The following is a 15,902-nucleotide window of genomic DNA, read 5'->3' on the forward strand; positions in this document are numbered from 1 at the left end:
TCGATGTCCTAAAATACATGTCCTAAAAAACATATATGTTAAATGAGATTCTTATTGCGCTCTTGCAGTAAATGCAAGTGAGCTGATAACGCACTTATCCTTGTCCTGTGATGTTAAAGCAAATGAATCCATCCATATCCATACGTAAACACCTTGATCAGCAGGAAGAACAAAGTACCTCACCAGAAAGCAAACAATGCTTTTGAATCCAGCAGCAAGAATAAGTACCGAGGGCCATAACTAGCACTGCTGGCACCAAAGAAATAAATGTCAAACAGATCAATCTTGTGCTGAAAACATGGAATCTGGAGTTCTGTTGTGATGACAGAACCGACATCAGCTAAAGAGAATATTTACATCAAGATGTGAAGGATAACTCGAAGATCTATGATCGGTCTTATGTACATCGATGAGTTTTGGTTGGGAAAGAGCCATTCCACAGATTAGAGAAGGAGAATGTGGCATCATTTAGCAGGATGAGCACCTTCTCTAAAGAGGATATTTGACACGGAATGAGGAAGCCACACTGGATTAGTAGCATTCTGCATGTCTTGCTGCTGCTGCTGTTTTCCTGCCTGTCCAGAGATGCTAACTTTCCCAGCTTTCTTCCTGCTCGACTTGCCGAAGCTTTTTCCAACAAAAAGCCCCAATTTTAAAGCTGTGAACAAACCCAAAGCAATGGCCAATGGCCTCACAACCCAATGGAAGTCTTCAAGGTGCTGGTACTTCTTTACCACTCCCTCGCATGTCTTAAAGCTTACCACTTCCACCTCCCAAGGGTCAGCAAGAAATCTGCTGGCTTCTCCAAAGCTAAATCTGCCTGGAAACTTAACCACGAGACAACCATTCGGAAGAACCTCAGCGATCCTACCAGTCGCCCACCCGCTGCCTCGTTTATATGGCCACTCAAATCTGGGACTAGAGACACTTGCCTTCAACCTCAAAAACTGACCAACGCAGTAGGATTCTGCCATTTGAAGTTCCGAGTAATGCCCATGCCAAAGAGTGTCCATCCCGATAAAACCAACTGTTACTCTTCCATCACGCTCTATACTATGGAGAATGCCAACTGGAGACCTCTTCTTGTCCTCATTCCTTACCCGTACCCAGTCACCAGCAGCAAAGCCATATGTCACCCTCTCGACCATGGAGCAGTGCACTCTGAGAGGATTGTGAAATCCATGAATCCTGACAAGAATGAAACCATTGCTGTCACCATCAGCTTCTTTACCAACAACATTTCCCTCTGGGATCTCCATGCTTTCTGGTTTGCATGAGTTTTTGGGCTTTCTAGAGCGGACAGTGTCACCTATCTGAAGTTCGTCCTTCAGGAGTGACCAATTGGTGTAACGTTTTCCTGCCATCTGGTAATCAGAATCATTCTCGTTAAAAACAGCACCCTCGCAACTGAAAAAAAGAAGAGTCAATGAAAGGTTAGATCTGCCATTTTTTTTCTCTTCAGAAAGTCAACTGTTGTAAAAGGTTGTCATTAGATTCAGGAGAACTATCCTCCGAGCATGAGAGCATGCTGGAAAATATAAGTATCCAAATAAATGTTACAAGGGCTCATAATCATGAGCATAGATTTAGTTGCTACTACTAAATATTATTTTCACAATTTGGTAGGAGTTTGGCTTAATCATAACTCATAGATCAATGACGTAAATTAGATGTTGAAAAATGAAAACACAGTTTGCACTTGCTAAGGTTAATTCACCCTGTAGACAAAAAAAAAAAAAAAATCCAAGCACACCTGCTAAAAACTATTTCACACTTGTAACATTTTGCTAAAGCATTGGAGACCATTTGCAACCCTAATGGTTGTTTGATAACAATGTTATTAAATAAATTTCTAACCACATCAATCCAACAACTAAAATCATGAGCATGCCTTATTACTGAATGGCAGCGGGTCGGAAAATTTTCCATACAAGGAAACTTCGATTAATGTGAAAATATTGTTCTTTGATCATATTTTAAGTTCAGGAAAGACATACTTTACACAGTTGAGAAAGAAAATTGATGATTCTCCTTATCTTCATGAACAGATCAGCATGAAGTAGCTTATGCAGTTCACTAATCAACATTCATTATGGATGACTTCCTAGCAATTACACTACCAACAAAGTACTATAAACCAGTTTAATGGCCTCATGTCATTGTTTAATGATCAGAAATCATGATTTGCCTTCCCCATTATGGAAATGTCTCGATTACAAATATAGCTTTAATTGTCAAACATGGTAGTTACTGATTAGATATTGAATAACAGGAGATATTGCATAAAGTGATCAACAAATGATAACTAGGTAGACACAAAGTTTCCATAAGAGCCATTTCATTTAAGTTCAAGTTACAAAAGTCTACAACATGCCTTAGAAATAAATAGCTCATTCACATGGAAATAACTTTGAAGTTCCATTACAACCATTAAGTGGAACATTACAAATCCCAAAATTATAACATGACAAAAAAAATACGTGCCAACAACTAAACCTCCGCATCCAACACAAAAGTATATAACAAGTCATGTCAATCAACACCATTATAAAGAACATTTCTTAACAAATCAGTTTTAAGTTTCAATGATAATTAAATGTTCTACTTGAGCATCATTAGGTAAACCCTCTCCAAAAATAAAAACATATGATGTTATTGGACCAACAGACTAGGTCTTCATCTGGAATTATAATGGATGAAAGAGTACATTCACAAGCAAGGACTGAAGAAAGATGAATGACAGTGCTGTTAGATTCATAAAGAAGGAAAACCTTTGGTATTTCTATGTAAAACATGAAGAAAATGACACTGTAAAGGAAAACATAGGACAACATATGATAATGGAAAAGCAGTCTCACGAATGGTCAAAAAGGTAGCACCTAAGAACAATGGGGAAATGCAATAAACAAGAGAAAAGAAAATAACTCTAAAATTCAGCTAGAAGTATCTGCCAAAGATTGTTGTCCTGGTCCAATTTTTGATGCTGTGGTAAGCTTTCCATATACACGTAAAATATGTTGCTGAATACATTGCTCAAGCACTAGTATCAATCTTTTCCACATGCTGGGCACAGGGAGTGGTACCATGCTGCCTTAGAGCCAGCATGTGCTTGGCACGCAACTGAGTTATAGGATAGCCTTTGTGTATCAATTAACTCTGTCAGAACACATAAAAGTTGCAGCTACCATTTAATCCATGTCCACATGTAAACTCTCTACAACATGAAATGGAAATAATAATAGATGAGAGACCAAAAAGCACTAAGATGCTCCTGACATGATGAAACCACACACAAAGGCACTTTGATTTTTCAAACAAACATTTATTAAATTAAGAGATATCGATAAGCCATAAACAATCTTATAAAAGGGAATACATAAAAGACCTTTAGTCCAAGAATTTGCTTCCCAATACAGTTAAAATCCTCCTAATAAAACCCAAGCATTATTGACACTAAATTTCTTTTTTAAAAAAATCTGACATCAGTTTGTTCACTCACATAAAAAAGAATAAAATAAGTAACAGATGACACGCACATGTAGGATGAATAGTCATTTAATATGAACAGTATCATAAATTTAACATCTATGCTAAACAAAATTTTGAGTTACAATGGCACGACCAATACATTTAGCATCTAATGCTGGAACGGTTACTTACCTTTTAAATGCACACAAAATATCCACCATTAAAGGACGATCTCGAAAATCATACTCAAAGCATCCATAAAGAATATCGACCACTTCTGGAGGCAAGCCACGAGGAATATTTGGCTTTACCTTCTTTATTGCAACTAGTTGATATATTTCATCAGGTGACTTACCACGCCAAGGTTGTACACCACTTAGCATCTCCACAATGCTACATCCAAACCCCCATGAATCAGTTTCCAATGAGATTGGACCATTGATGCTTGGTTCCCATTGTTCAGGAGCCATGTAGTTTGGAGTACCAAGTCTTTGAACCAGGTCTGAAGATGGCAATGTAAGTCCATGCAGTAAAAGTGGTATTCCAAAATCTCCTATGATTGCTTGATCATGCTCGTCAAGAAGAAAGTTGCAAGGCTTAAGATTGAGGAGCAGAAACCCTCTTCTGTGGAGATCCAACACTCCCTGGGCCAAATTGACACTATACCTGCAGATAATAGCTGTTAACACCATATTCAACTAATGTATGAGGAAAACAGTATTTCCAGCATCTACAGTAGCACCTTAAGACATCAAAAAGTGAAAGCTTTCCACCCTTTTGACGGGCCATCTTGTCACCTATTGATCCTTCATAATATTTCATAGCAATGCAGACCTGTAAAATTATTCAACACACATTTCCAGTGTTTACACTATAAATTTTTTTTTTTTCACTAAGTTTCCTTCACCAAAACTCCAACATGTATAATGCCTAAATCAGATTATCAACTTACTCTTCCATTTTGAAGTGAAACACCATGAAGAAAGCAAACATTTTCTAGCCCTTGGCACTTGGAGAATATCTTGTCAAACTTGGCTAAACAAGTTTGAATCTGATCATCCTTTATAGGGTATAACATTTTTACAGCAACTTCATGATAGTGCTCGTAGTCATCAGTATGTTGGTGATGAGTCGCAATCCAAACATCACCAAAAGATCCTCGTCCTATCCTGTGCTTAAGTTTCAGCATGTTGGAATCAAGCCATGGCCTACTAAGACTTGTTGATACAACGGCCCTTAGATGATAAGGATCTCCCTCAAGCAGCATATACTCAAATGATTCAGACAGTGAGCTTGCAGCTTGTCCGGCCATTGCTCAAACTAGTACAACAGTTATATCTTTCACCTGACCACATGACTCAACATATTTTAGAGCATACACTAAATGAGGAATTGAAAAGTAAAGAATGTAGCAGGATATCTATCCAACCTAATTTTCATAAATAACAAACTGGTAGCATTCTCAACATGTAAAATAGTATGTACCAAGTGTGATACCATCTGAAGTGCTGCCGAGAATTGTCAGCACCATTACAGTACACAAGACTAAATAGATTATTCCATGAATGTCAGAACGAAAGATCTCAACCCAAAATAAGTTGCAAAATCTCTAAATTTTAAAAGTAAACAACCAAAATAAGTTGTAATGACAGAAAGTCAAGGGTATAAAAGAATAAAACATGCATTAGTTCCTCAACTTGCAGTTGTGGAATTGAAGGGCTATAGAATGCATCAATACCTTGACTCGAAAGGTAGACACATGTTCACATTACACATTTCGTTTTTTTTTCAAGCATAGATGTGATGAACTGTTGTTTTGTTTTTCTTCTTTTCATTTGTGAGGTTACCTTATTTCCCATCAAGGAAACAAAGGATCTTCTTTCCAATCCAGAATTCTTCTATTGCAAAATTCTTGTTAAGATACAAAATGAGATTTTACAACATGAGTCCAACCACATTGCTGACCAAAGAACCATCCTCCTTTTTCATATTTATTTAAAAAAATATTTCATAATATTATCAAAACTCACAGAAAAAATAGGAGTGGATATTTAACTAAATCCCACTGTGTTTCCAAATATATTTTCATGTAATATAATCATGACTTAAACAGTTGACAAATTGACTTGAATTATTACTAGTAACAGATAACAAATAAGCCAGAACAAAATATCGAGCAATAAAAGACTTTGTGGCATCTAAATCACAGATACGTAAACATGAAACAAGACAATTTTTTACTTTTTCCTAGTTTTCCAACTCATACTATAGCTTTGAATAAAAGATTTTGTGGCATCTAAATCACAGTAACGTAAGTATGAAACAAGAAATTTTTCTACTTTTTCCCAGTCTTAAACTCATACTCTTGCTTTGAATAGAAACAGTTCATCACTGATTTACATCATATCTGCATGAGTTGACATTTACATATTAAAGCAGCAAACTGACTAAACCCTGGAAACCATGGAATTTACCAAGTTCCTTAACAACAAGCTCGGACCATAAAATCTTTAGAATACTACCATCAGCTACCAAAGTAAAACCAAATACCAAACCTAAATATGGAACAACAGAAAAACCAAACTTTTCTATCATGGCTTGTCAACAAGGACAACACAAAGCAGTCAAATTGCTGCATACCATGACTGCATGCCAACATAAGAAAAGACTCGAGAGATGTTGCACGCATCTAAAGAGCACCAAAACCAACCCCACCCCCTCATATAATCTGGATGTGTGCCAAATCTGGGGCTGAATTTCTTAAGTCCAGCATCTGAGTTGTGCTATGTATTATTGCTCCGAAGAAAAATTGATTTAACATGGAAAGATGAAATTTTACTTATTGTTGGAGCATTTATGTTAATCCAACAAATTCTTTTACTAAGCGAGCGTGTGAGTAAATTTAGATTTTCTTCATTAAAATCTTCCAGAAGTTAGTATGTCTGGGCATATAACAAGACGTTGATCCAGAGTCTAGAGAGAGTTAATGTATGCACCTTTACCCCTTCAAGAGGAAAGATTATTCCCGTCAATTGAACCACGTAAGATGCAAAAGGAGATGCCATGATTCATATTTTCTTATCTGGTCGTGAGCCAACCCCAAAAAATATTTGGCAGCTGCAAAAAAGCTCTTTTTGCATCACACTAAGATACTGTCTATCTACTGTAACTTTGCATCAACCCGCTACATCTGTCACTAGTTAAACCGCACGTAATTGCCCATGATGGACGAAGAACTCAAAAAGCTCGCTAGACTGAATAACTCAAAGAAACAAGTACCAAACTAAAATCAAAACCAAAATTTTCACAATAGAATGGACCACCACTCCGTATAATTGACCTAATTTATGATCAGCAATTCACACGAAAAGCCGACTCCATTATCAAATGATGTCGGAACAGATGCCAAAAAGCGGTTGAAGACAATATATGCTATCGAATAAACCTAAAAGGAAAAAACAGAGGGAGAAATTGAAACCAACTCGCTCACCTAGAAATTCCCAAATTCCTACCAAGTTATGTCGACGAACTGACCAATTAATTGAAAGAACCGAGCAAAAGATCCAAACGCCTCAGCAAAAGCAGAAATACGGAGCGCTCGAAGACAATCTTGGAAGGGAAACGAACGATTTGGAGAACCCGAGACCGAACTTTTCGAGGAGAACGGAGAGAGAGGAGAGAGAGGCGAAGCGAAGTTATAGCAGGTGGAGGTGCGCGTTACAACGGATCTCATCAAACGAGCCGTTTCATTTTGTTGCTTAAAATTCTCTTAGAAACCGTTGTTTTCCCTGTGGGGCCCACGAAGAGCATCGAACTTAGTTCGAATGTTAATGACGAACGGTATCTGATTGGCTTTGAAGAAAGTGAAATGGACTCTCAGAAACCGTTGTTTTCCCTGTGGGACCCACGGAGCGCATCGAACTTAGTCCGAATGTTAATGACGAACGGTATCTGATTGGCTTTCAAGAAAGTGAAATGGGCTCTTTTGTTCGTGCCATACGATGACTCCGCAAGAAATGCTTTCGCCTACCATTTCACCGTCGCTCGTTAAACTATGTTCCGTTCAGCTGGAGGAAACGGACGGGTCCCACACGTGGTACATTCGACTAAGACCTCAACGGGTACGAAAAGCGATGTTATTACGTTACGGAATCTTTTGTTTTTGACACCCAACACGCCCAACCGTGGGATCAGACGGCTATAAATCCTTCGGGTTCTCTCGAAATTGTGCCGTCCGTTTCATCGTTTCTGTCACGCTATGTTCTGAAAAGATGTGAAGATATGACATATATATATATATATATATATAAAAGATTATTCGAAATACTTTTAAGATAAAAATATAAAACTCTTAAAATGTGAAGAAATTTGGTGGAAGACGAAATTAGTAATACTATGGATACGAGAGATTAAAAATTAATTATCTTTTTATTACGCTATAGATGAGTATTTATATTTCAACATAACGGAATGAAATATTTTATGAAATATTCTATAGGAAAATAATCTCGAATCGTATCAAATAATCTTCGATTGATCTTTATCCATACAAGCGACAAGAGAAGACAACATACAATCGCATATATTGGACCCTTCCATGTGGGCAGATACGTAGAGAGTGATATTTGTCTTCTCTTTCTAACTTAGGTGTTACACATAGGCCACATGTTATATAATGATTAGCTGACGATATTCTTTTTATTATTTATCCCCCTCGAAAGGTATGCTTTATGGGGCTCTTGTAAAAGAGATATAAAGTACGACGTTTAGTTTATTTGATATGTTAAGTTTATGCCTCTTCGATTAATTCTACGACTTCACACATCAAACAAACGCCTATGAGGTCGAGGGTGCCCAACTCGCACCTTGCATCAATGACCTTTGTCCCTGGGCAAAGAGTTGTTCCTCATTGATAGACCCTCCTTGGGAGCGAGGGAGTTGGGACGCCCAACCTCCATGCCTCGACAATGAGGGGGAGAGGGTTAAGGCACCTAACCTCCATGTCTTGGTGAGAGGTCACTCCTCATCGATGGGACCTCTTCAGAAATATGAGGTCGAGGGTGCCCAACTCGCACCTTGCATCAATGACCTTTGTCCCTAGGCAAAGAGTTGTTCCTCATTGATAGGCCCTCCTTGGGAGCGAGGGAGTTAGGACGCCCAACCTCCATGCCTCGACAATGAGGGGGAGAGGGTTAAGGCACCTAACCTCCATGTCTTGGTGAGAGGTCACTCCTCATCGATGGGTCCTCTTCAGAAATAGATTAATTCTTATCGATGTGAATTCGACCCTCCTCCACACCTTGACAACAAGGGGGGTGGGTTTCTCGACCTCAATGTGTTATTAGCAATGAAAAGAGAAGGTCGAATGTCTGACCTCCCGACCTTAGATGAAAGAGAGGGGTCGAGTTTCTCAACCTCAATGGCTAGATAACGACAAAAGAAAGAGTTGGGTACCCGAGCTCCCTACCTTGGGTAGAGGAAGGGGGTTAGGTTTCTTGACTTCCTTGGCTTGGTGGTGGCGTGAGCTACAATGAGGCTTGAGTGTCAAACCTCCCTACCTTGGGCAGAAAAAGAGAGATCAGTTTCCTGACCTTTGTGTCTCTTTCTCCTTAAAAGATATCTCTCAGTTATCCTCCATTCTCAAGCACTTTTCAATAGAAGCTTAGGTATAAGTCTTATAACCAAAAAAGCTATATGCTCTTAAGGTAGGTCCACCAATGATAATATCAATTTACCTCTCCATTAACCCTTGAGATCGAGGTGAGAGTTCTTAGTTTTTTCGAATGAATCATTTGGGATATTCATAATATATGAGCTCTTCAATCTGTTCTTTTAAGTTAAGACAATCCTCTGTGTTGTTATCATAATTCCGGTGGAACTAGTAGTATTTGAACATGCCTCTTTTCACCTATGAGGTCTTCATCGGATAATGATATTTTAAGAATCCCTTCTTCTTTATCTATAAAAAACTTCAGTTTTAGTTATATTAAGGGAGGGTCAGCTTGAACCTTAGACGAGGTAACTCAGATCATTCATTTTTTCTTTGCTTAGTGACCTCAGGTTGGGGGTTGATTGTGGTTGCTCATACTTCGGCATCTTGCATAACTCCTCACACTTGCCGAAAACTATTACATTGATGGTAATGTATTGATTGACCCTTTAAAGTACCTCAAGTATAGTAATCGATAATGTCTTTATCAACGTTCATAAAAAACAAGAGGGCTTAAGCTTCATCATGAAGGTCTATATTATGAGTAATATATGGACATTTATCACACCTCGGATCTCATTCGTGAATTGAGTGACATAGTCTGTGAGTATTTTCTCCTTCCCCTACTTGAGTCTTAGGAGTATTACCACTAAATACCATGGGTATATGTTCTCAAGCGAGTGAAGTTCAAACTTCCTCACAAGCTGGGTAAAAGAACTGATGAAAAGTGACTTTAGAAGGGTATATCATTCTCGTATTAGGCCTCTTATTGTGGTCGGAAAGGTGTGACATACTAAAGCGTCTAAAGTGTCATACAACAACATTTGGGTGCAGAAAACTACAAAGTGCTTTATCGAGTTGTAATTACCATCGAATGCCTCTAAGGAAGGGAGATGAAAGTTTGTTGGAATCAATTCCACTTGGATTTTTTAGATGAACAACAATCGACCTACGGTGGGGTCGACCAGCTTCCTTCTTTGACTGTTGGAACTTTTATCACATCTTCTCCGAATATCAATCTATATGTTGCAGTTGGATCGTAGGGAATCCTTTATTGTGTTTACTAACTATGCCTCAGATTTAGACAGGATAGAGTAGTGGTGTAGTCCGTTGAATTTCATAGTTAGGGACCGAAATGCCCCCTTGACCAATAGTTCGATAAGTCTCGTGTGCTCTTGGGATGTTAACACCACATCAAATTGGGGAACCTCGATGAGTGTCAGTGTCAATATAGCAGTTAAGCCAAAGATCACGGTTAAGCTAGTGGCACTGCCTATTGAGCTAATTAGGGAAAGAGCAGAGTGACAACCTATATCATGTTTATTAGTGTCTATAATTGCTAAATAAGATTTAAAAATATCTTGACGGGAATGAGTAGGTGGCTTAGTGTCATATCTAAGGATGAGATACTTGAATTATTGAATAAACATCAATATCACATCAGTGTTTACAATGAGGTGAATGCATCTATGTGCAAAACTGGTGGCTATTATCTCCTTTGAGTGAAAGTACCGTAGGTCTAAAATAAAATCTCTTCGCTCAAGCGTTCATTAAGAGAGTCAATTATAGAGCGTTCTTATTATATTGGGCTCTCCTTCTGGTATCAAAAATATTACATGAAGATATTATTAACGTCCTAGTTAGCTCAACATGGTTTGGACTCGTGTGTGTAGGGTTATCCGAGGTAAAAATATCAAGCTCTTAACATGTCACCTGTACGAAGACTGAGGTCACGAGGGGTTTTTCAATATGGTTTCTCCGACACCTAAGTTAGTAACCCGATATTAATAAGTGTAGATGCAAATGATTATATCATACATGAGCTTTTATACTTAGTTATAAAGAGGTAAAATATTATATAAAATATTCAATGGGAGACAACATTTAACCATCTCAAATAACTTCCTTTTGATCTTTTATCCATGCGAGCAACAAACAATTGTCTGCCTTGTACCTTTATCCATGTGAACAAACAAATAGATGATGACCTTTATCTTTTTTTTATTTTTACCCTAGGTGTTATATAGGGATTATGTATCGAATAATGATTAATGATGACTAACGATATTCTTCCTATTACTATACTATACTAAACATGCACAATGTACTTATATATAATAAAAGTCATTTTACATTTAACGAGGGAATAATATTCGATACCAATCATGACATTTGTTCTCATCAGTATCACTAAATTATCATGTGCTCTATATTAGACAAGATTAAGTTATCACTATCACTAAATTATCATGTGCTCTAAATTATCATGACATTTGTTCGTACCCCACATGATCTATCTCGAAAACAATACTATAATTTTGTTAATGGTAAGAGGGCTAATCATTTTTCTTGTCCTTATCTTCGGTACGAATGTGTTAAGATATTTTTAGAAAATAATAATATTATTCAAACTTGAAATAAAGGGAAAAAAATTACGGAAATAATGTGGTCATTGAATCACTGATCAGATCGTATGCTTAATTAAAAATATTTTAAAATATATAACAATAATTAAAAAAATAGAATAAAAAAATCTAAAATATTAAAATTATAAAAATGAATAATATTAGACGAATGAAAATAAAACTTTCATCATGCAGAATATGATAAAAAAAAATTACATCAACCAATATTATAAAAAAAAAACTTTATCTATATTAAATAATACGTGACGATATTTAAAAAGTTAAAAAGCGAATATCCAATTCACTTATGTAGACTTAAGTAAAATAAAGTATCTAATTATTGGTATATAAGATATGAAAAGTTGCAAAGAGATGAGGAGGCCAACAGGTGGCTAGCGATTGAATATAAAAAATTAATTTTCCCATCTTAATCTAATTTAGAATGAACATAAATATTCTCTGAAATAAATAATAAAAACTATTTTAATTAAGAAAATATCTCGATTTTTCAGGTCCAATCATATATATTCTTCGAGTAATTCGACTTTGTACTCTTCAAGGAGCATATTATTCTTCCTTTGGGGAGTTGACACGCTCGCTCCTCGGGGGAATTGACACGCTTAATGTACATAGGTCCAAACCATGTGGCCCAAACAATTGGTTCAGCCCACATATAAATCAATTCAAGACATTCCATTCATGAACTTGGCCTTCTATAGTCTTGTATATATCCTCTCTGTCCATGAACTGAAACAAAGGCCCTGCACGATCGGTGGATGTCAATAGACCATCATCATTCCCTTCTATTACCTGCAGTTGCCATTTCAGTTCATGTTGGGCTATCCAAGCTCTACAAGCTAATTCACAGCCGAATGATGCGTTGCCTAACGATAAGACTTGTATATTTGATCTAAATTAGTACCGTGTCAAATAGTTATTAGATGTCATTTGAGCGGAAGGTAGGGGACAATGCATCTGCATATTGAGGATGTTCTACTCGAGCTGATGATGAGATGATACAAGATTTATGGCAACTGTTTGTTCCGTGATCACTACTGTCCATGTTTGTTTCCATGAGCACATGATGATCTGTGACTGCCATTACTGTGCCTCACAGCTTGCTGCTTTTGGGTACCTGATGATGAGGTAGATAACGGTAGAATTTGTCCATCCGGTAAATTAAGCTACGCGAGAAGCTGCAGATTCGTCTAATTATTCTGCAGCAAATCACTGTTCCCAACTCACAGTAATGTGTCGTGGTAGGCCTCACTGGCAAGGTTCTTCGGTCACGGGTGATGGATTTCCCCGGGAAGAGATCACTGGCAGAAGGGTTAAAGTGGACAAGTCCGTAGTAGACAAGGCATGGAGGCTAGGAAAAGTGGCAACTCATTGAGATTCCACCGCCCCATGAAGCTCCCATGAAGCGATTCATCACAACCACTGGCTTCACAACGCCAGTTGTCTTCCCTTGTTCCAGTGGAGATGGAGGATATGTTGGTGGTCAATTAGCATGAACGATTGTGAATGCTTTGATGTCCTTTGGCACTCTGACAGCAAGCTGGAATTCCATTCTGCGTCATCTTTTTGTCACGTCGCCCGGTGGCATGCAGAGGATTGATAGATTATGGGTGCCACTGTCACGCAGTGTCGGAGGACTGAGTCGGTCACAGTAGCATGTGCTGAAGCCCAAAGAAAGCCGTGGACTTGGGGAAGGCAATGCGTCGGTGTCGTCTCCATCTCGGTGGATGCATGGAGCAAAAGGACGCAGGGCTTTCGCTTGCTGCACAAGGTTGAGGAGAACAATGTGGTAAAATGGTACGGCAAGTGTTCGAGACTATGTGGCAGAGGACGTGTTGTATTGGTAGATATCAGCAGATCTCGAGTGCGGGCAGAGTTAACACGGCCATTCCTACGACCTCATTGTGCTATCTAATCGTCGGAGAAGGGAGGAGAAGATTCTTGACGGATTGATGTACAGGTTAAAATCACGTCCATCTTTTTTCTGATGAGAAGTAATGGAAACAATCTTCACCTGATGAAGTGTTCGACTTTGTTCTCCATATCCTCTTTCTTCATTACCCTCTCCATCAAGATCAAGATTGGGGCTTTTGGCTAAGATGGATCAACTTCTTCTGCACGTGTTCGGATAAAGCAGACAAAGGTGGGGAGCAGAAGTGTAAAGATCGCTTGTCTTGTTTTCTTGGAACTATGCTGGTGGTACAATTCGACTGGCAAAGTAGCAGTGGTACCACAAGGCAGATATACATGGAATTATGTCACATATGAGATATATGACAATTCAATCTATTATTAGTTTAGAGCTTGGCTATCTGAGCCACTACCTCAGCCATGTCCAGTGAGATTGGACTTAGTGTTCTGAAGTGCCATCCATCATCAGGTCCTATCAGTAACTCAGAAGTCACCTTCTTCTGGTCAAACACTAAACTTCCACGCAATCAAACGATGTTTGTTCTCTGAAAAAGGTAATGCAGTCCTGCTTCTTCACATTTCTTTTCATTTATGTTGTCATTGCTGTTGTTATGAGCAGAAAACAATGGGTGAAAAGCTGGTTCAGATCAATCACCTTAGTGGGCACATAGTTGTACTGGGATCTATATTGACACATGAAATGAGTGTTTTCCTTCAGAAAAGAACAGTGGAAGTAAATAATGGATGTCAAACTCTTGTTTCACATGCCAAGAACTACACTCTGTCAAGAATAAATGCCAAGGTAGACAAACAAGTGTCAGAAGAAAAAAGATAAGAACATCTCTTCTTCTTGCTGCAAGATGTCACGCATAAGGTGGTCCATCCACAGTAAAATGGAAGGGGTTGAGAGTCTAATGGGTCCTTTTCCTTCGTTACTTTCTGCTGTGCAAGAAAGAGATAGGGGAGAGATTGTTGTCTAAACTTCAAAATGGAGTGGAAAATGATACAGCCAAAAAGATGCCATATTAGTGTAGTAACATGAGACTGTGAGAAGGATCATACATCCATATAAACATCACTTTGTTCCTAATAAAATTGCAGAGTTGGTGTTGCTTGCTTCTTTCAGATGTCATGTGAGTAGTTCATATGTGAGACAGCAACAAGGGTAGCATCACAGAGAGGGAATGACTATTTTGAGAGAGATATGACTTGAGCAAGTACTCATAACAGACAAATGAAGTCTACAGAGAATAGGCTGCAGAAAGTCTAAGCTTAAGCACAAGTGAGTTGTATATGACACTGACCAAGAAATGTCATTAAAGCAGGACTACAAAACTTGCCCAATCAGACCATCCATATTACTGTTCACATGTAGTTGGTGGCAGAGGACATGTGTGATGGAAAGAGGTAGGCCTACCAGATCTCTAGTATCATTTTCCATTATTAAGCTTTACTAGATGATGTTATGATTGCACAAGATGTACACTCTTTGTGCCCATAAAAAAGACATGAATTGCTGAAGTTTTGAATCTTAAGACCAGAGTTCTTTCTTTTCTTTTAATGAAGAACTGAGGCTTTGCTCATGTATAATAATGAGGGATTAAGTGGAGGTTACAAACTAAGTTTAAAGTATCACTGATTGTTGAACTCTTATGTGACACAATAAAGTGCACTTCTATTTCTAAGCTTCTTTTTAATCTCCTCTGTTCTTGTTATTTTCTTACAGACATGCATAATCAAGTAGATTCTTTTGGTTCCTGCTTCAACACTAGATTATACAGTATTCCACAGAGAGAAGCAATAATTGAGTAACATTACCTTCTCCTTTGATGGCACAATCATGCACAAAGGACAGAATCTGAGACTGTAGAATTATAGTATTGTACATGAAAAGATGGGTGAAAAATCAGTAGATCTCTTTTCTCAAGTGGAGTGATAGACCTAATTGCAACATCACCTTAACAGAGAGAGAGAGAGAGTACACTGAGCTATGCATCAAACAAATGGCTATTTGTACTATGCAGCTAAAGCAATTCATGTGAAATATCAGATAAGAAGGTGGCAGCCTCAGTATTAAAGTATCAATAGTACCAAGTTACACAAGTATAATCCTTTGTTAAAAGCAATTTAAGAGCCTTAGAATAGGTGGGTGATCCAACCCCCTTATTTACTCTCCAACACATATAAAGGTTTATTAAAGGAGACTAATCTACTTTATCTCAAGACAAGGAGCAAGACTCTCTGTTGTCTGCCATCAGTGGCTTCTCCAAACAATGCAGAAGTTTGTGTCAATACTCTCTGCATCTAAAAGCTACATAAAGTAATTTTGTCAAAAACACAAAAAGAAAAGCTACATAAAGTGATGACCACAGTCCACATCTACCTTCCCT

The 15,902-nt window shown here is 38.0% G+C and overlaps 1 protein-coding gene across 1 annotated transcript; it reads right to left on the reverse strand.

The window, feature by feature from the left end:
• Window positions 1-264: 264 nt before the first annotated feature.
• On the reverse strand, window positions 265-7,146 carry LOC135586564 (protein KINASE OF THE OUTER CHLOROPLAST MEMBRANE 1-like). Its single transcript, XM_065080301.1, has 5 exons — window positions 6,959-7,146; window positions 4,421-4,813; window positions 4,211-4,302; window positions 3,661-4,134; window positions 265-1,407 (listed from the first exon to the last, which is right to left on the reverse strand). Exons 2-5 carry the CDS (start codon window positions 4,778-4,780, stop codon window positions 465-467), a joined length of 1,869 nt encoding a protein of 622 aa, XP_064936373.1. The 5' UTR covers window positions 4,781-4,813; window positions 6,959-7,146; the 3' UTR covers window positions 265-464.
• Window positions 7,147-15,902: the final 8,756 nt, after the last annotated feature.

The sequence above is a fragment of the Musa acuminata genome, chromosome BXJ1-8 (assembly GCF_036884655.1).
Source record: "Musa acuminata AAA Group cultivar baxijiao chromosome BXJ1-8, Cavendish_Baxijiao_AAA, whole genome shotgun sequence".
Taxonomy (NCBI): Eukaryota; Viridiplantae; Streptophyta; class Magnoliopsida; order Zingiberales; family Musaceae; genus Musa; species Musa acuminata.